We start from the raw sequence: 21,606 nt of genomic DNA, 5'->3' as shown, positions 1-21,606 counted from the left end.
TTACTTGTGCTGTAATTCCAGGTGAAAGGCTCAGTTGAGGTACTAACAGGCTTCAATGTTCTGAGGACGCTCATATTCTTCTCTTTCCTGTATCAATGAGTCCTTTATCTGTGCTTATTAGGTAACAGGTCCACTTCCCAACAGCCAGGTACTGGATATAATATCATCTTGTTCTCTACGTCTTTCTTCCTTTCTACAACCTACAGGACAGTTCTCCCTAGTGGCAGGCATGCGACTTCTGCTCCATTCTTTGTATTGGTTGCTAATAGAAATGGTTCCACACAGTCCATAGAGCAAACACAACTTTGCGCTTAGTTGTAGTGGTGTGTCCAGATACTTGAGGCTTCTCCCAGTCACTAGGTGCTGTGGAGTCCATAAGCTAAAAGCTGCTGCTATCTCCACTAGACTTGCTCCATACCTCAGTCTACACTGGTCTATGCTGGGTAGCTTCTGATGATCCCTTAACCAACCTGTCTCTGCCTGGCTAATGCCAAGCGGGACTAAAGTACTAGCTACATGGAGCGTTCTCTCTGACTGGACTCACTTCCTTCACTAACTGACTCCTCACTACTCTCCCTCTCTCCTCAATATCCTTTTATAGGGGAACGTACCAGCACCATCTAGTGGTGACTAGTGTGTCCACAGGTATTGATTACCATGGATTATATCACCCTGTTAAGGGAAATTTACAGCCTTAAATATTGCAATGGTGAAATTACTTTGCATTACAGTTAGGACATTTCCATGAAACACAATTACAATGTCTAGCAGTGTGTTTCAGGACACTGGACACCCACTAACTTAGGCTACTTTCACACCTGCGGTAGGTGCGGATCCGTCTGGTAGCTGCACAGACGGATCCGCACCTATAATGCAAACGCTTGTATCCGTTCAGAACAGATCCGTCTGCATTACTCTGTCAAAAAAAAGTCTAAGTGTAAGTCAAATGGATCCATCCTGACTTACATTGAAAGTCAATGGGGGACGGATCCGTTTACAATTGCACCATATTGTGTCAATGTAAACGGATCCGTCCCCATTGACTTACATTGTAAGTCAGGACGGATCCATTTGGCTCCGCATCGCCAGGCAGACACCAGAACGCTGCAAGCAGCGTTTTGGTGTCCGCCTCCAGAGCGGAATGGAGGCTGAACGGAACCAAACTGATGCATTCTGAACGGATCCTCATCCATTCAGAATGCATTGGGGCTAAACTGATCGGTTTTGGGCCGCTTGTGAGAGACCTGAAACGGATCTCAAAAGCGGACCCAGAAACGCCAGTGTGAAAGTAGCTTTAAATGTATTTTATTGGGATTTTATGCGATAGATCAACAGAAATTAGCAAGTATGTGTGAAAGCACGATCTCAAAAGTGTGGCGTGTTGCAGCACTGCTGATTCTCAAAACAGCTGATCGTCAGGGGTCCTGGGTGCCGGACCCCCACCGATCAGATACTCATGACCTATCCAAGTTTGTGGGTGTCACATAAAAAAAAAAAGTAGAAAATTTCAAGGGTTATGAATACTTTTTCCATGGTGAAAATGGTGCCTTATTATATATCAGTCAACATTTATTCCATTCTTAGGAGCTGTACAGCACAGCAATCTTTCCAGGTTTTAAATAATAATTACTGAAAAATATATATTTTCAACATAATGTACTTACCACTAATACAAGTAGGAGGCGAAGACCACTTTCCATTGATGCAGATGATTTCATTTAGCCCAGTTATTTCAAAACCATCATTACACTTATACATTACAACATTTCCACTGTGATATGCTGGCTTTATGGACGCTGAATCCAGTGCTCCAAACAATATAGATGGAGGATCATCACATTCTTGTGAAACTTGATTCAAACAAATAAAAACAGCAACATTTCAATTCCAATTCTGTAACATGAATCTACAGCAGTCTATGGTTTTGTAACCAAATATAATATTACCAACCCAGTACTGGACAGGTACACTTCCCTACAATTTGTTATTATTTATCTCAAGAAAACAACATTATTGCAACCAGGTTTTATTATATATTTTTTTCTAATTTGGTGGTGTTTTTGTGACTATCCATTAAAACAAATCTAGAAATTTTTCAGTTTTCACATAGCCAATAGGACAGACACAACAAGAAAATATTTCCTGTTTTCTGCAGCTCACTTGCCGGCTTTGCTGTGTAAACTGGGACAGAGTCAGCAGAGGGCAGAGGATCTAATGACAGCTACAGTATATACTTACTTAACCCTAAAGCTAAACTATTGTTGTGGGATTCTAGTAGTACTTTTAATGGAAATTTGTCTTCACATGAAAAGCCTCCATTTCTAAAAGTAAAGTCATCTCAGCTGCATGTCTTCTTCTAATCTGACAGAGGAGGAGTTGGAATGTGGTACAAAAATGTGCAGAACAATATATAGATCAAATAAAATAAAATAAAAACAATAATAATATATAAAAAGTTGAAAACAATGTAAAAAGTAAAAAAATCACCACTGGTCGTGGGAGATCTGCCAGAAAGAGATGTTTTAGATCTATCGCCTGAACACCCCCACCCATTTGGCCTAAACGAAATGCTCGAAAATACCAATTATTAATGACAACACTTTCAGTTCCCGCCCCCCCCCCCACCGCCCTTTTTACCATCACATACAGATCCGCTCTAAATCAGAGTGACATACCGTGACATACGTGCACCCATACACACTTCACAATATATGGTCCTATCACTCAATATCACACTACCACTTAGTTATTTTTCACACACATCCATTCTTAATATACATCCATTTCTCAATACCATCCTCTGTCATACCATCTTTATTTCAATATATCAGAATTCCTCACGTCATACAGACCCCGCGTATATCATATACATTTCGAATATTTATTATATACAGTCAGGTCCATAAATATTGGGACATCGACACAATTCTAACATTTTTGGCTCTATACACCACTACAATGGATTTGAAATGAAATGAACAAGATGTGCTTTAAATGCAAACTGTCAGCTTTAATTTGAGGGTATTTACATCCAAATCAGGTGAACGGTGTAGGAATTAAAACAGTTTGCATATGTGCCTTTTACTTGTTAAGGGACCAAAAGTAATGGGACAATTGGCTTGTCAGCTGTTCCATGGCCAGGTGTGTTATTCCCTCATTATCCCAATTACAATGAGCAGATAAAAGGTCAAGAGTTCATTTCAAATGTGCTATTTGCATTTGGAATCTGTTGCTGTCAACTCTCAAGATGAGATCCAAAGAGCTGTCACTATCAGTGGAGCAAGCCATCATTAGGCTGAAAAAACAAAACAAACCTATCAGAGAGATAGCAAAAACATTAAGCGTGGCCAAAACAACTGTTTGGAACATTCTTAAAAAGAAGGAACGCAACGGTGAGCTCAGCAACACCAAAAGACCCAGAAGACCATGGAAAACAACTGTGGTGGATGACCAAAGAATTCTTTCCCTGGTGAAGAAAGCACCCTTCACAAAAGTTGGCCAGATCAAGAACACTCTCCAGGAGGTAGGTTTATGTGTGTCAAAGTCAACAATCAAGAGAAGACTTCACCAGAGTGAATACAGAGGGTTCACCACAAGATGCAAACCATTGGTGAGCCTCAAAAATAGGAAGACCAGATTAGAGTTTGCCAAACGACATCTAAAAAAGCCTTCACAGTTCTGGAACAACATCCTATGGACAGATGAGACCAAGATCAACTTGTACCAGGGTGATGGGAAGAGAAGAGTATGGAGAAGGAAAGGAACTGCTCATGATCCTAAGCATACCACCTCATCAGTGAAGCATGGTGGTGGTAGCGTCATGGCTGCCAATGGAACTGGTTCTCTTGTATTTATTGATGATGTGACTGCTGGGCAATATTATCTGCTCATATTCAGCCAAATGCTTCAGAACTCATTGGACGACGCTTCACAGTGCAGATGGACAATGACCCAAAGCATACTGCAAAAGCAACCAAAGAGTTTTTTAAGGGAAAGAAGTGGAATGTTATGCAATGGCCAAGTCAATCACCTGACCTGAATCCGATTGAGCATTCATTTCACTTGCTGAAGACAAAACTGAAGAAAAAATGACCCAAGAACAAGCAGGAACTGAAGACAGTTGCAGTAGAGACCTGGCAGAGCATCACCAGGGATGAAACCCAGCGTCTGGTGATGTCTATGCGTTCCAGACTTCAGACTGTAATTTACTGCAAAGGATTTGCAACCAAGTATTAAAAAGTGAAAGTTTGATTTATGATTATTATTCTGTCCCATTACTTTTGGTCCCTTAACAAGTGTGAGGCACATATGCAAACTGTTGTAATTCCTACACCGTTCACCTGATTTGGATGTAAATACCCTCAAATTAAAGCTGACAGTCTGCAGTTAAAGCACATCTTGTTTGTTTCATTTCAAATCTATTGTGGTGGTGTATAGAGCCAAAAATGTTAGAATTGTGTCGATGTATATACATATCTACACGTCTATTTCTCTATGTAATTTCAATTTAATTTTTACCCATTCATCTATTTATTTTCACATATATATTTATGTACATATCTCTTATCTTTACTACCCATATCAATATCCAGATCACATCCCCCTGTCTTTACCCCCACAGGTTGTACGACCACACTCCTGACCAATATATAATCATCGATCCACGGCTTGTAAAATACACTATTTTCCTATATGGGTCACCACCAGGTTCCAAACACCCATGCTAGTTCTCATTCCCACCTATAAATGACAGGTTTACCACCACCCCACCCTTAATTGCCAGTACAAGTGTCCCCCGGCCAGATTCTGACCTGGAACGCATCGCTCCCAGCCACCACTTCCGGACATGCGCAGTAGGCTCCAAATGCGCTCCGGCCGGACAAGTAAAACACAGAGCAGCACTGCACCGCTATCGCCGACCCAGACCCCATCACAGGTGATGCAATCCTAGCGGCCGAACACGCCCACCTACTTTGGCGCCTTTTCTGACCACTCCCCTCTCTTTTTGGTGCTTTTTCCTTGTTTTAGCCCACCACCCAGGCCATAAATAGCCCCCTCCTTCCACACCACAAGTAAACTGCTCCTGATGAAGGGACATCTTGTCCCGAAACGCGTTGAGCCAGATTTTATACAATAGAATAAAAGAAAGTTGAACAGAAGCTTCCTGTCTGCCTTCATCTTTCACCATCTTGAGGCGATCCTGGCTGGGGGAGTATTGGTTTACCGGTGTATTATGCTTATCCGAGTAAACCCCCCCCCCCCATCCCCCGTGAAGTGAGTAGAATCTCATTGTTCATATATACACAGAAGTATATACATATCTCACACAACCAGTGGTGATTTTTTACTTTTTACATTGTTTTCAACTTTTTATATATTATTGTTTTTATTTTATTATATTTGATCTATATATTTTATTTGATCTATATATTGTTCTGCACATTTTTGTACCGCATTCCAACTCCTCCTCTGTTAGTCCTACCGGCCATCACACCCAGTTGATTGGCGCAATCCCAGGGTCACCTTTGCGGAACATTGGGGGTGTCCACACACCCAATTCCCCCACCCTTTTTTGCTCATCTCCATTGACCTGCAGACCAGTCTGCAGGGTCGACCCTGCATTGCAGCCTCTCCACGCCCCCGACCCCTCACAGTCTCGCTCTTCCATCCCCTGGCGCCTCGAGTTACTTCGGGTCCCCTGGACACCTGCTCCATAAGATCCTTGTGACCCTCACACTCTCTCTCCTTCTTCTAATCTGACCATTGTGACATATTTTTAACACCTTCCCGATGTGTGAAGTACATGTATATCCAGGGGCGTAGCTATAGGGGGTGCAGGAGAGTGGAGCAGGCTCAGGAGCTGAGCACGCTCTATATACTTTGGGAGACAGCTGTATATTACGACTGACACTCTGCAACGAGCCATTACATGTATATAAAAATGTGCTTCTGACCCTGGGAGCATGGAATGAAAATTTTTTTTTTACAATTCTGATGGCCCTTGATGACACAGTGAATACTATGATGAAAGGCGTAGGTAAAGATGAGGACAGAAATAGACAGCCAGTAATTAGTTGGAGTGAGATAGCCAGTAACAATCTCCTGCTAACATGTACAGGTACTGTTACCTATCCATGCCAGATGGGTGTTCAGACCGGGTCTACTAATCTCTCTATAAAGCTTGTGGGTATCAAGGTAGTGGCAGCCCATACTACATATAACATGTCATGGCTGCTAACTACCTTACATTATAGTATAGAACTTTCATGTCCCTCAATATGCATAAGAAACACTTAACATTCGTCACAGTATGTTCACCTAGATATCTACTATTTATTGGCAGCAGTGTATTGCAGTTTAGCTAGAAGTAAAAGACTGGCCTATTTAATAGAAAATTAAGGAGTAAACATTTGCTGGATCTCCCAAGAAATGATATTCAAAAAGGTCAAACAAAAAAGGCTTCATGCTAGGTATAATATTGAGAACTTACAAACACATTGAGGTGGCGATGTCCAACGTCCATTTTTACAAATTACCAATTGGGCACCATAAAGCTGGAACCCAGGTTTGCATTTGATAATTTCTTTGTCTCCACTGAAGTAGACACTCTTGAGCGTAATGTCATGCGTATTCATCGGTTGTGGTGGTGGCGGGCACTTAACCCTTTCACCGGAATCTGCAACAAGACATTGAATCAATAAATGTCTGAATGAGCAGTGATCACAACTGCCGGATACTGCAACCATAAGAAACATACACAGAAGAGTCTATGAAAGAAGAGTTGTGAGATTTGGCTTTTAGTCATATGAGGAACAGAGGTAAAATAAACATAAGAAAGCTGACAGGCCTAAACCTCAAGGGATTTTAGAAATTAAGACATAACCATCCTTGATAATAGAAAGTGTATATCAGTAGCAAGCCCTTTATCACCCTAGAACACCACTCCATATCCCCAGGGATATTACAGCAATACTGTCTCTAATTTTGCCATCTCTGGTGTTGGCATTGGCATATTTGGAAAGTTTTCAGAATACTACTTGAAAAAAATGATGTTCATATTTGTATGGAATTTTGGGTTGCATATTTCTCACACACATATCCACATCCCCACTATTTCTTCACAAGAGGATGCACAATGCACAAGGATTTGTACATCTTTCACAGCATTCAGTACTAAATCAGTATGCTGTGAGCTCCCCCTAGTGGCAAATAGTTTCATTGTTTAACTCAAGGTATACTCCTTGAGCTTCTGCTCAGAGTGAGTTAGGAACTCGGAGCTCCCCCTTCCACCTCCTCCCAAATGTGTCCATGGCTTTAGGTTCTGCAAGGCAGAAAATACCTTTTTCACGGTATAATACAAATACAATTATATATATACAGTACAGACCAAAAGTTTGGACACACCTTCTCATTCAAAGAGTTTTCTTTATTTTCATGACTTTGAAGGCATCAAAACTATGAATTAACACATGTGGAATTATATACATAACAAACAAGTGTAAAACAACTGAAAATATGTCATATTCTAGGTTCTTCAAAGTAGCCACCTTTTGCTTTGATTACTGCTTTGCACACTCTTGGCATTCTCTTGATGAGCTTCAAGAGGTAGTCCCCTGAAATGGTCTTCCAACAGTCTTGAAGGAGTTCCCAGAGATGCTTAGCACTTGTTGGCCCTTTTGCCTTCACTCTGCGGTCCAGCTCACCCCAAACCATCTCGATTGGGTTCAGGTCTGGTGACTGTGGAGGCCAGGTCATCTGGCGCAGCACCCATCACTCTCCTTCATGGTCAAATAGCCCTTACTTTCAAAGTTTTCCCAATTTTTCGGCTGACTGACTGACCTTCATTTCTTAAAGTAATGATGGCCACTCGTTTTTCTTTACTTAGCTGCTTTTTTCTTGCCATAATACAAATTCGAACAGTCTATTCAGTAGGACTATCAGCTGTGTATCTACCTGACTTCTCCTCAACGCCACTGATGGTCCCAACCCCATTTATAAGGCAAGAAATCCCACTTATTAAACCTGACAGGGCACACCTGTGAAGTGAAAACCATTTCAGGGGACTACCTCTTGAAGCTCATCAAGAGAATGCCAAGAGTGTGCAAAGCAGTAATCAAAGCATAAGATGGCTACTTTGAAGAACCTAGAATATGACATATTTTCAGTTGTTTCACACTTGTTTGTTATGTATATAATTCCACATGTGTTAATTCATAGTTTTGATGCCTTCAGTGTGAATCTACAATTTTCATAGTCATGAAAATAAAGAAAACTCTTTGAATGAGAAGGTGTGTCCAAACTTTTGGTCTGTACTGTATATAGGGTATGGACTTGCCCATCCTCAATATGAGCGGGTTATGCCATCAGAACCTGACTTTCAATTGTTTATGTTACTAAACTTTGCCCAAACTGAGGTTTAAGGGCTTTTATTGTCCATTTTCTCTCTCTTTCTCTAGTTGTCTGTTCCTGTCTTGTCATCTAGGATACCATAACATCTAGTACTTAATGTCTTCAATTCCCTGCCCTTTGACACTGAAGCTCAAGTCTACAAATCTTGGCTTGTATCTTGACCACATCTCTTTTCTTATTCTGTGATACATTGTCTGAGTCTAGCAGTCCAGACTGTAATAAACATGCTTTCATATGTACTCACATTATCAAAGGGGTTTTCTGAAATGTTTTAACTGATGACCTGTTTGATCAGTGGTTGTACGACAACCGGGACCCCTGCCGATCAGCTGATTGAGAAGGCACAGGCTCTCACAATAGAGCGGCAGCCTTCTCACAGCTTTTCCTAGGCGGAGTGACGTCACGTTCATCAGTCACATGGACTAGGTGCAGCTGCTATGAAATGTACAATAATGTGCATGGTCCAGGTCAACAGTTAAAATATCTTGGAAAATCGCTTTAATTACTGGACCAACAATGTTTCGGGTGGACAAGCACATTATTAATCTAGTCACATTATGCAAAACATGCTTCACTTCATACAAGTGATTACAGAAACATGTTAACAAGTGAATTAGTATCTACAAAGGGAAATGTTTCATATTTACCTTGACATGTTGGTAATGGTGGATCCCACCCATAGTAGTAACACTGGCTGATTTCAGATCCTTTCAATATAAACCCATCATTACATGAAAACTTTGCTACCGGCCCACTGGAGTAAACCAAATGTAATTTATCTAAACCTCTCTTTGGTTGAAAAGAACAGACGATGCCTTAAACAGAAAAAAACAGAGGCATAAGTAAATTTCACTTTCAAGTCTACTATAAAAGACATTCAAAAGTGTAAATAAAATGTAAAACATATATAGGATATAAACATGTATCTCACAATTTAACACTGTCCTCTGACATATTAGCCTTTTACCCTGTAGATAAGAATATTTCTTACATGGAGGACACGAAAGATGAACAATAGTTTGGAATGATCACTGAGCAAATTAATATTGAAGCATGCATCCAGGGCCAGTGCCAGCACCCGGCAAACCCGGGCAAGTGCCGGGGCCCACTGCTTCTGGGGGGGGGGGGGGCCACTCGTTTCTGCACGGTCCCTTTAAAAATGTTTACAAACTGTTGCTGGCGCTGCGCAGCGCTGCCTCCGTCATAAAAGATCTCCAGGCCTGCAGAGTGTGCATGTTCGCGAGTACACTGGTCAGAGTGGCAGGCCCTGCAGCAGAGGAAGCCAACGGGAGCTGGAAGAAGGAGGGCTCCCAGGCTGGCTGACGGCTGTAGTAAGGAGAGCATGTTGAGCTGCGCAAGGACCCATGGAAACATGACAGGGCCGCTGGAGAGCTAAGGAGCCCAGCCTGTCAGTCTTCAACTAAGTGATTCCCCCAATCATGGTTCTGTCCAGTCTCACAGTTCTCTGCTCCCCCTCCTCCTGTCTCCTCACTAGTGACCCTGCTCCCCCTCCTCCTGTCACCCCACTAGTGACCCTGCTCCCCCCTCCTCCTGTCACCCCACTAGTGACCCTGTTCCCCCTCCTCCTGTCACCCCACTAGTGACCCTACTCCCCCTCCTCCTGTCACCCTGCTCCCCCTCCTCCTGTCTCCTCACTAGTGACCCTACTCCCCCTCCTCCTGTCACCCTGCTCCCCCTCCTCCTGTCACCCCACTAGTGACCCTGCTCCCCCCTCCTCCTGTCACCCCACTAGTGACCCTGCTCCCCCCTGCTCCCCCCTCCTCCTGTCACGTCGCTAGTGACCCTGCTCCCCCTCCTCCTGTCACCCTGCTCCCCCTCCTCCTGTCTCCTCACTAGTGACCCTGCTCCCCCTCCTCCTGTCACCCCACTAGTGACCCTGCTCCCCCCTCCTCCTGTCACCCCACTAGTGACCCTGTTCCCCCTCCTCCTGTCACCCCACTAGTGACCCTACTCCCCCTCCTCCTGTCACCCTGCTCCCCCTCCTCCTGTCACCCCACTAGTGACCCTACTCCCCCTCCTCCTGTCACCCTGCTCCCCCTCCTCCTGTCACCCCACTAGTGACCCTGCTCCCCCTCCTCCTGTCACCCCACTAGTGACCCTACTCCCCCTCCTCCTGTCACCCTGCTCCCCCTCCTCCTGTCACCCCACTAGTGACCCTACTCCCCCTCCTCCTGTCACCCTGCTCCCCCTCCTCCTGTCACCCCACTAGTGACCCTGCTCCCCCCTCCTCCTGTCACCCCACTAGTGACCCTGCTCCCCCCTGCTCCCCCCTCCTCCTGTCACCTCGCTAGTGACCCTGCTCCCCCTCCTCCTGTCACCCCACTAATGACCCTGCTCTCCCCTCCTCCTGTCACCCCACTAGTGACCCTGCTCTCCCCTCCTCCTGTCACCCCACTAGTGACCCTGCTCCCCTTAATCCTGTCACCCTGCTCCCCCCTCCTCCTGTCACCCTACTAGTGACCCTGCTTCCCCTCCTCCTGTCACCCCACTAGTGACCCTGCTCCCCCCTCCTCCTGTCACCCCACTAATGACCCTGCTCCCCCCTCCTCCTGTCACCTGACTAGTGACCCTACTCCCCCTCATCCTGTCACCCTGCTCCCCCCTCCTCCTGTCACCCCACTAGTGACCCTGCTCCCCCTCCTCCTGTCACCCCACTAGTGACCCTGCTCCCCTTCATCCTGTCACCCTGCTCCCCCCTCCTCCTGTCACCCCACTAGTGACCCTGCTCCCCCCTCCTCCTGTCACCTCACTAGTGACCCTGCTCCCCCCTCCTCCTGTCACCTCGCTAGTGACCCTGCTCCCCCTCCTCCTGTCACCCCACTAATGACCCTGTTCTCCCCTCCTCCTGTCACCCCACTAGTGACCCTGCTCCCCCCTCCTCCTGTCACCCCACTAGTGACCCTGCTCTCCCCTCCTCCTGTCACCCCACTAGTGACCCTGCTCCCCTTAATCCTGTCACCCTGCTCCCCCCTCCTCCTGTCAGCCCACTAGTGACCCTGCTCCCCCCTCCTCCTGTCACCCCGCTAGTGACCCTGCTCTCCCCTCCTCCTGTCACCCCACTAGTGACCCTGCTCCCCTTAATCCTGTCACCCTGCTCCCCCCTCCTCCTGTCAGCCCACTAGTGACCCTGCTCCCCCCTCCTCCTGTCAGCCCACTAGTGACCCTGCTCCCCCCTCCTCCTGTCACCCCGCTAGTGACCCTGCTCCCCCTCCTCCTGTCACCCCACTAATGACCCTGCTCCCCCCTCCTCCTGTCACCCCACTAATGACCCTGCTCCCCCTCCTCCTGTCACCTGACTAGTGACCGTGCTCCCCCCTCCTCCTGTCACCCCACTAATGACCCTGCTCCCCCCTCCTCCTGTCACCCCACTAATGACTCTGCTCCCCCCTCCTCCTGTCACCCCACTAATGACCCTGCTCCCCCCTCCTCCTGTCACCCCACTAATGACTCTGCTCCCCCCTCCTCCTGTCACCTGACTAGTGACCGTGCTCCCCCCTCATCCTGTCACCCTGCTCCCCCTCCTCCTGTCATCCCACTAGTGACCCTGCTCCCCCCTCCTCCTGTCACCCCACTAGTGACCCTGCTCCCCCCTCCTCCTCTCATCCCACTAGTGACCCTGCTCTCCCCTCCTCCTGTCACCCCACTAATGACCCTGCTCCCCCTCCTCCTGTCACCCCACTAGTGACCCTGCTCCCCTTCATCCTGTCACCCTGCTCCCCCCTCCTCCTGTCACCCCACTAGTGACCCTGCTGCCCCCTCCTCCTCTCATCCCACTAGTGACCCTGCTCTCCCCTCCTCCTGTCACCCCACTAATGACCCTGCTCCCCCTCCTCCTGTCACCCCACTAGTGACCCTGCTCCCCCCTCCTCCTGTCACCTCGCTAGTGATCCTGCTCCCCCTCCTCCTGTCACCCCACTAGTGACCCTGCTCCCCCCTCCTCCTGTCACCTCGCTAGTGACCCTGCTCCCCCTCCTCCTGTCACCCCGCTAATGACCCTGCTCTCCCCTCCTCCTGTCACCCCACAAGTGACCCTGCTCCCCCCTCCTCCTGTCAGCCCACTAGTGACCCTGCTCCCCCCTCCTCCTGTCAGCCCACTAGTGACCCTGCTCCCCCCTCCTCCTGTCATCCCACTAGTGACTCTGCTCCCCCCTCCTCCTGTCACCCCACTAGTGACCCTGCTCCCCCTCCTCCTGTCACCCCACTAATGACTCTGCTCTCCCCTCCTCCTGTCACCTGACTAGTGACCCTGCTCCCCCCTCCTCCTGTCACCTGACTAGTGACCCTACTCGCCCTCATCCTGTCACCCTGCTCCCCCCTCCTCCTGTCACCCCACTAGTGACCCTGTCCCCCTCCTCCTGTCACCCCACTACTGACTCTGCTCCCCCCGCTTTCTGTCATCTCACTAGTGACCCTGTGTGTTCCTGTACGGAGTGGAGCCTGGCTGGAGTGTGGTGAGGCCTAGCTGTTTGTGTGTCCCTGTGTGTTTGTCTCTCCCTGTGTGTGTGTGTCACCATCACCATGCCCACAGTGTTCCTATGTCTTGACGCAGCTGCATCAGGACTTTCTGTGCGGGGCAAGAAGAAGATGGAAGAGGAGGCAGCACCGCCAGCATGGAGTCTGTGGGAGAGACACAGGGAGGCACACTAAGGACACAGGTAACACTACCACATTATCAGCACTAGTGTTATCTGTGCTGTTACATAGGACTGCAGGGGACATCTACTATATTATCTGTACTCAGAGAGTTATCACTGAGACTGTATCGCCCAAGGGCCCACATGAACCTGGAGCTGGCCCTGCATACATCTCAGTGCTTCTCCTACCATATCTCAGGGGGCTCTCACGTGTCCATAGTTTCAGTCTGCATCCAACCCACGTTTTTGTAGATCGAATCTGGACCCATTCATTTCAATGGCGTCGCAAAAGATGTAAATCGCACACCGTGTGCTGTCTGCATCCGTAGAGGTTTATTATCCAAGAGGTTTTGCGGACAAGAATAGGCATTTCTAACAAAGGGTGGGACGTGCTGAATGTGAAACGCACACTGCCAGTATCCATGTTTTGCGGATCTGCAATTTGCTCCCTTAACTTACAACAGAACAAATATATAAATGTAGAAGTAGGTTACACTAGGTAAATATTGGACTGGCTTACAGTACCAGAACACTGAGGTACTGCTGACCATCCAGATGAAAGGCATTGTACGTTTTCCACAATATTCCTCTCTGCAGTCATGTAGCCTTCATCACAATGATATTGCAGCCATTCGCCAACTTCAAAGAGAACTTTATTCAACACATGACGCCCATTCTCCAGACCTGGTGCTTTACAAGTGCCTATACAAATACAAGAATGTTAATATGTACGGTAAAAGGAAATGAACATTTTAACCTAGTAGTTCTAATGAAATATTTTCTTGAAAATACGTTCATATTTTAGAACATTTCAATTAATGTATTTCATAATTGATACTCAACTGGAATAAATATTATAGGGGTTGTCTCATGACCTTCTTGGTATATGGACAGAGAACCTGTGGACCTTGATGTATGAGTATAAGAACAAAAAGCTACTCTGTAAAAGCCACGGCGGGGAAATATCTGGCTAGCTGATTTCTGGGGTCTAGAGAAGCCAGACCCGCAGAGATCAGCAGATTCATTTACGTAGAAGAAGTGAATCAGCACTCACTTTTTAATGCTAATAAATCTTCACTTCATTGCCATAAACAGAATACAGGCAGATGTGATGCGTTTCGGCTAAACAGCCTTTTTCAAACAAGCATGTCACATTATACCGTATGGTACATATATGATATATATAACAAAATGAGGCACTATCAAGATGGAGTCCTAGTATACAGACCCTCCCCTATGGGGCGTATACCCCCTTGATTAGTTCTATAACAACATGTGACTAGACTCCAGCGCAGATCACATCCTTCATGTCATGATGTAAACATAAGTAGTAACATAAAATCTACATAAACAAAAACATACAAGCAATCACAAATAGTGAATGTATACAGGGCCTTGTAGCCATAGAGATAAACATGGTTATGAACGGTAGCTGTTAATCCAACATGTGCAAATCATTGCTGAGGAACAGTTTATCAACAAGTAAAGTCATGTACTAAGTTGCATTCTTCCTGACTAATGTAAGTGGTGTGAGTCCTACACCAAAAGCAAACCTAGAAAAACACTGTCAGTGCAAACTGCAATGGTTGTTCTATTTGTACTGTAGACTAAAATTGTAGTGCATGATATGTGATGTACCCTAAGGTCCATCAGCCATGATTTGCACATGTTGGATTAACAACACCTACCGTTCATAACCAGGTACATATTTATCTCTATGGCTACAAGGCTCTGTATGCATTCCTATTCCCCATGTTACTATTTGTGATTGTATTAGGTTAGCATGTTACATTGATTTATTCTAGATGCATATGTAGCCAAATTAGGATCCTATGTGATTGTTTTTGTTGTTATAGACAAACATCTTTAAATGCACCATGGATAATTTTATTCCCTAAAAATTAAAAGAGTTATCCCAAGACTAAATCTCACCACCTCCATAGGATAGGACCCCCCCCCCCCAATCGAGACAGTGAGTATCATCCAAACTCTATTGAACTGCTGGAGATAGCTGGACTCGGCTTTGACTTTCAATGGAATATCAGTCTACATGCTCAACCTCTGCTCCAGTCAAATAGGCAAACAAGACACCCATTCTCGAGAACTCCCGGGATCAGACAATTATCAGGTGATCAATTTAAATTTTGGGACAATACCTTAAATCCTCTAATTCTCCTGTGCAAAGTAATGTCAGATATGTGCACATTTGCACATTATTCTGTTGCTTCCCATAGAATATTACTAAAGGTGCATAAACAGATATGGTAGCTGGGGGACAGTAGCCTGTTGAAACTAGTGCAACCATCTTGGAACTGTAAAAAGCCACCATTTACAACTATTTCAACAAGATAATACTCAATATTGGTTCAGAAATGGTAAAGATGCATTTGGGGCCATCTTGGGAAAGGGGACCATGGAGTCCACCATTATAAATTATTTAATATTTGGATCCATTGAACTTAGGACACCAAAAATTAACATAAAGAGTCCCTGTCATCAGTCCAGATGAGGAAGATATCATGTACACATCAACACCATCTCCAGCCATTGCTGTTCATATTAACTGTATATAGAAAAAGAGGCAGCATCCTGCTTTAATCCAAATGGTAATCCAGTATAGGCAACCCAGAGATGCAACATTTCAGCTACTTCTTAGGCTCCATTCACACATCCGTAATAATGGGTCCGCATCCGTTCCGCAAATTGCGGAACGTGTGCGGATCCTGCATTCTCTATGGGGACAGAATGGATGCGGAGAGCACACTATTTGCTCTCCGCAGCCGCATTTCCGGAGCGCACCACCGATCTTCCGGTCCGATGCTCCCGAAAAGAAATAGAACTTGTTCTATTCTTGTCCGCAATTGCGGAGAAGAATAGGCATTTCTATGGGGGTGCCGGCCGGGTGTATTGCGGATCCGCATTGCACTATTTATGTGTGAATGGACCCTTAGGCTTCTTTCACACGGGCGTTGCAGGAAAAGATGCGGGTGCATTGCGGGAACATGCGCAATTTTTCCCCGCGAGTGCAAAGCGTTTTAATGCGTTTTGCATGCGCGTGAGAAAAATCGGCATGTTTGGTACCCAGACCCAAACCCGGACTTCTTCACAGAAGTTCGGGTTTGGGTTCAGTATTCTGTAAATTTTATTATTTTCCCTTATGACATGATTATAAGGGAAAATAATAGCATTCTTTTATACAGAATGCTTAGTAGAAGGTCAATTGAGGGTTAAAAAATTAAATTAAATTAACTCACCTCCTCCAATTGATCGCGTAGCTGCCGGTCTCCTGTTCTTTCGCCCAGGACTAGAGTTGAGGGGACACTTGGATGTTCGGGTTCAGCAGGTTCGGCCGAACTTGAAAAAAAAAATTCGGGTTCGGGACCCGAACTTGACCCGAACTTGACCCTGAACCCGAACCCGATTGAAGTCAATGGGGACCCGAACTTTTGAGCACTAAAATGGCTGTAAAAATGTTGCAGCAAAATGTGCTTAAGAGCATGGCAAATGCTCTGCAAACAAATGTGGATAGGGAAATGAATTAAAAAAACATAAAATACCTTAAAAAAATTAAAATTAGGAATGATGTAGGAGGAAGATGTTGAGGAGGCGGTGAATGGGTGGATGTGGCCGTGTAGGCTCACGTGGCGGTCTAGGTGGAAGCGGCGGTGAAGGAAGAATAGGTAGCCAACACAGACGTATGGTATTTTGAAGTTTTACATAGGGGTATCCCCCAAAATATTGGGACATATAAAAATAAAAATAAAAGGAATAAGTGCACTTGAGTACAAGGATGGATGGTTGAGGCTGTTAGAACTGTCTATTCTGTACAAGGTGCAGACAAGTCCTGAGGGATCCAAGCCTGGTTCATTTTAATGAACGTGAGCTTGTCCACGTTGGCTGTGGACAGGCGGCTGCGTCTGTCTGTAATGACGCCTCCTGCCATGCTAAATACACGTTCAGAGAGTACACTGGCTGCAGGGCAGGCCAGCACCTCCAAGGCATGCAGGGCAAGCTCTGGCCATGTGGACAATTTGGAGACCCAGAAGTTGAATGGGGCAGAACCATCAGTCAGTACGTGTAGGCGTGTGCACAGGTACTGTTCCACCATGTTGTTCAAATGCTGCCTCCTGCTAACACGCTCCATATCAGCAGTTGGGGCCGGTTGTTGCGGCGAGGTGACAAAGGTTTTCCACATGTCGGCCATGCTAACCCTGCCTTCTAAGGTGCTTGCGCTGACACAGCTGCGTTGGCGACCTCTTCCTCCTCCCCTGCCTTCGCCTTGTGCTTCCACTTGTCCCCCGGCGTCAGTCGGGAATGCTCTCAGGAGCACATCTACCAGCGTGCGCCTGTAGTCGCGCATCTTCCGATCACGCTCCAGTGAGGGAATTAAGGACGGCACATTGTCTTTGTAATGGGGATCCAGCAGGGTGGCCACCCAGTAGTCAACACACATTAAAATGTGGGCAACTCTGCAGTCGTTGTGCAAGCACTGCAGCATGTAGTCACTCATGTGTGCCAGGCTGCCCAGAGGTAAGGACAAGCTGTCCTCTGTGGGAGGCGTATCGTCTGCGTCCTCCGTATCCCCCCAGCCACGCACCAGTGATGGGCCCGAGCTGCGTTGGATGCCACCCCACTGTGAACATGCTTCATCCCCATCCTCCTCCTCCTCGTGCTCCAATAGTGGGCCCTGGCTGGCCAAATTTGTACCTGGCCTCTGCTGTTGCAAAAATATTCTTTCTGAGCCACTTGTAAAAGACTGGCCTGAAATTGTTAGAGATTACCCCTCTTCCTCCTCCTCGTCCTGGGCCACATCCTCTTCCATCATCGCCCTAAGTGTTTTCTCAAGGAGACATAGAAGTGGTATTGTAACGCTGATAATGGCGTCATCGCCACTGGCCATGTTGGTGGAGTACTCGAATCAGGGCACACAGGTCTCGCATGGAGGCCCAGTCATTGGTGGTGAAGTGGTGCTGTTCTGCAGTGCGACTGACCCGTGCGTGCTGCAGCTGAAACTCCACTATGGCCTGCTGCTGCTCGCACAGTCTCTTCAGCATGTGCAAGGTGGAGTTCCACCTGGTGGGTACGTCGCATATGAGCCGGTGAGTGGGAAGACCGAAGTTACGCTGTAGAGCAGACAGCCGAGCGGCGGCAGGATGAGAACGCCGGAAGCGCGCACAGACGGCCCGCACCGATTTCGCCCATTATCGCACACCACCAGTCCGGGCTTGAGGCTCACTGGCAGCAACCACTCGTCGGTCTGTTGTTCTATACCCAGCCAAAAATTCGGCGCGGTGTGGGGCCTGTCCCCCAAACACAATTGTTTCAGAACGGCCTGCTGACGTTTACCCCTGGCTGTGCTGAAGTTGGTGGTGAAGGTCTGTCGCTGACCGGATGAGGAGGTGGTAGAAGAGGAGGAGGAAGCCGAGTAGGAAGAGGAGGCAACAGGAGGCAAAGAATGATGCCCTGCGATCCTTGGCGGCGGAAGGACGTGCGCCAAACAGCTCTCCGCCTGGGGCCCAGCCGCCACAACATTTACCCAGTGTGCAGTTAGGGAGATATAGGGTCCCTGGCCGTGCTTACTGGTCCACGTATCTGTGGTTAGGTGGACCTTGCCACAGATGGCGTTGTGCAGTGCACACTTGATTTTATCCGATACTTGGTTGTGCAGGGAAGGCACGGCTCTCCTGGAGAAGTAGTGGCGGCTGGGAACGAAGTACTGTGGGACAGCAAGCGACATGAGCTGTTTGAAGCTGTCCGTCTCCACCAGCCTGAATGACAGCATTTCAAAGTCCAGCAGTTTAGAAATGCTGGCATTCAGGGCCAGGGATCGTGGGTGGCTAGGTGGGAATTTACGCTTTCTCTCAAAGGTTTGTGAGATGGAGAGCTGAACGCTTCCGTGTGACATGGTGGAGATGTGTAATCAGCCAGCAGCATTTCCAGCACTTATATCTATGCAGACTGTCATGTTTCCCTCCGGCCACCAAAGGCCACTGTGACTAAACAGGAACCTGAGTTGTGCTGGCCAGAGGCTAAGAAAGAGTTAAGAAGTTTTTCCCGGGCTGTTCCAGAAGTTGCTGGGACCTTGCTGAGATAACAGGGAGAGATGGACTGCTGAGAGATAACAGAAACAGACTGTAGCAGCAGGAAGCTATATTAGCTGAGATTTTCCTGACAGCTGTGGAGCTGCACACAGAGGACTTCACTGTGTGTTCCAGAGAAGTGGGACTGTGTGTAGAGACCAGCCGGATCCTTCCTGCCAGAGGTGGAGAGCTGCATCTGTTGTGACCAGAGAGAGAAAGACAGACAAGCAAGCGACCGGACCTGGAGCCAGACTGCATCTTATTGGATCCGAGAGAATCTGCAGAACTGTGAGTGGCACCGGTGCTTATCTGTGATAGGTTATAGAGTCAGGGACTTAGTCAGTGCGCTGCAGAAGCGTCCCCTGAGTAGCAGGGCTAGATAGGAGTATACTAGCTGAGTGTAGCCTGGACTCTAATGTGTATACTGTGGAACACATTTATTCTAACTCGTGTTCATGTAATCTGTGTAAACCTATTTATACTGTTAATCCGATTGTCCGGAAGTTACATCTGGTTCTTTAATAAAGTCGGTTTTGCTTCAATCCCCTTGTCCTCTGTACTGTACTTGAATCCTGCTTTGCGGTCTCTCCCTCCTCTGACCGCTACAAGTGGCGCTGCGAGCAGGGTACAGTCACAGAGATGGAGGCGGCTGAAGGCAATGTGCATAATGCTAATGTAAGCACCTCAGGCAATGGTGGAACCCCTGCAAGGGCCCCCCCTATTGGCACGTTGTTTAACTTGCTACCTAAATTTGATGGCCAGAACATGTCACTGTCTGACTGGGTGTCAAGATTACAGAGCGCTGCTAAGATTTACAATGTCAGCCCAGAACTACAAGTAAAAATCGCTTTGGCCGCTCTAGAGGGTGAGGCCCGACAAAATGTCCTACTACAACCGGAAGCCACGCGCAATACATTAAAAGAGTGATTCCTGGAAGAAATATACGGGGAAACAGCCAGCTCAGGGCGAAATTCTTTTACCGAATTCAGCGGGAAGATGAAGATGTCTCGCAGTATGCAATGACGCTACAGGAAGTGTTGGCCGAGGTGCAGAAAAAATAGGCGGACAGAGTAACCGCCATGGGAACTGCAGATCGGATCCTGTGGGAACAATTCATTCTGGGACTCTACAGCACTCCCCTGAAACGGGCCCTGCAGGAACGAGTTAGGGTGGACTCTACAATAACCTTTAGAAAAATATTTGCAGAGGCAGTGGCACGGAGCAAAGAAGAAAGTTGTGTGTCCGGAGTGATACGGACCCAGATCGTCACCTCCCCCGGGTTTTCAAAGAGCGAAGAGGTCCTAGTCAGAGTAGTACAAGACTTACAGAGCTCTCTGAGTGCTATGCACGAAAAGTTGACACACCTGGAAAAACGGATGGAGTCACACTATACCCCCGAAACTGCCTACCCGGCCCGACAACAAGGTTATCAGGCGCCCCCATGGGTTCCTATATCAGAATATCCTCACCCTAATTTACCTCTTCACCAAGCTCCTCAATATCCTCCAAGGAGGTCCATCAATCAAGTGCTAAGGTCACCCCCCATACGCAGACAAGGAGAAGGCCATCAAGGGGCACAGTGTTGGTGGTGTGGAAATTATGGACATTATGCCAGAGAGTGTCGGAGTGATGTGGCCAGACGCCCAGAGCCACAGTTAAACTTCCTGCCCCCGCAGTAGTGGGGCATACTGCGGGGGAGTTGGAGAGCCAAGATACCCAGTATGGCTCCGAACACCTGGTCGCAGGGTGTCCCACCATTCGAGCTGAATTTGAAGGCATTTTGGTCGACTGCTTAGTGGATACCGGGTCACAAGTAACGACTATGCCTGAGTCACTTTTCTATCATTACTTCCAAGCGTTGGCCAAGCCAGAGCGAGAGACACTGGTCCGGGTTACAGCGGCCAATCAACAACAGATCCCTGTCACAGGAGTCGTGTGGATGAATGTACGGCTATGTGGGCAAGAAGTGGGACGGAAAGGTATCCTGCTGGTCCCTGAGACGTTCAAAGAAGATGTGCCTGTGATAATGGGCATGAACATTCTGCGAGAATTAGATCAGATAATGTTCACCAGACGGGGGCCAGGCTATTGGAAGCAAGCCGCTCCGCCCAAACATACGCAGAAAGCGTTTCAATGGCTGATCCGATTCTGTGGGGCACAGAAAAGTGTCCCAGCACACCAGTCTGTGGGAACGATCCGAGCGCCAGGAAAGGCTACCCTCACCATCCCCCCTGGACGGGAGACCGTGTTGACGTTACCTGTGGTAACCTTCCGCAATCTTGAAGGTATGGAGGTGTTCATCGAACTGACGGCCCTAGGAGAGTTGGGTCAGGATGTCCTGGTAGCCCGAACACTGGGAGTGGTCCAGAATGGACGAGTACACATAAGAACTGTGAATATGGGACATCTAGAAGTTTCCTTGACGCCAGGAGTGGAACTGGCTCGTGTGTACCTACATTGGG

At 47.3% G+C, this 21,606-nt stretch overlaps 1 protein-coding gene across 3 annotated transcripts in view; it reads right to left on the bottom strand.

Annotated features, from left to right (window-relative positions):
* The window catches only part of LOC120979391 (coagulation factor XIII B chain-like), a 165,189-nt gene that overhangs the window by 84,929 nt on the left and 58,654 nt on the right, over positions 1 to 21,606 (bottom strand). For all 3 annotated transcript variants that reach the window (XM_040408118.1, XM_040408117.1, XM_040408116.1), the window contains exons 2-5: positions 13,590 to 13,766; positions 9,057 to 9,224; positions 6,491 to 6,676; positions 1,665 to 1,850 (exon numbers count right to left, since the gene is read on the bottom strand). In XM_040408118.1, the coding sequence (XP_040264052.1) occupies positions 1,665 to 1,850; positions 6,491 to 6,676; positions 9,057 to 9,224; positions 13,590 to 13,766 (717 nt within the window). The remainder of the gene's footprint in view (positions 1 to 1,664; positions 1,851 to 6,490; positions 6,677 to 9,056; positions 9,225 to 13,589; positions 13,767 to 21,606) is intronic.

This window comes from Bufo bufo, chromosome 9, assembly GCF_905171765.1.
Source record: "Bufo bufo chromosome 9, aBufBuf1.1, whole genome shotgun sequence".
Taxonomy (NCBI): domain Eukaryota; kingdom Metazoa; phylum Chordata; class Amphibia; order Anura; family Bufonidae; genus Bufo; species Bufo bufo.
The sequence above is the reverse complement of the archived record's forward strand: the minus strand, read 5'-3'. Positions and strand labels throughout refer to the sequence as shown.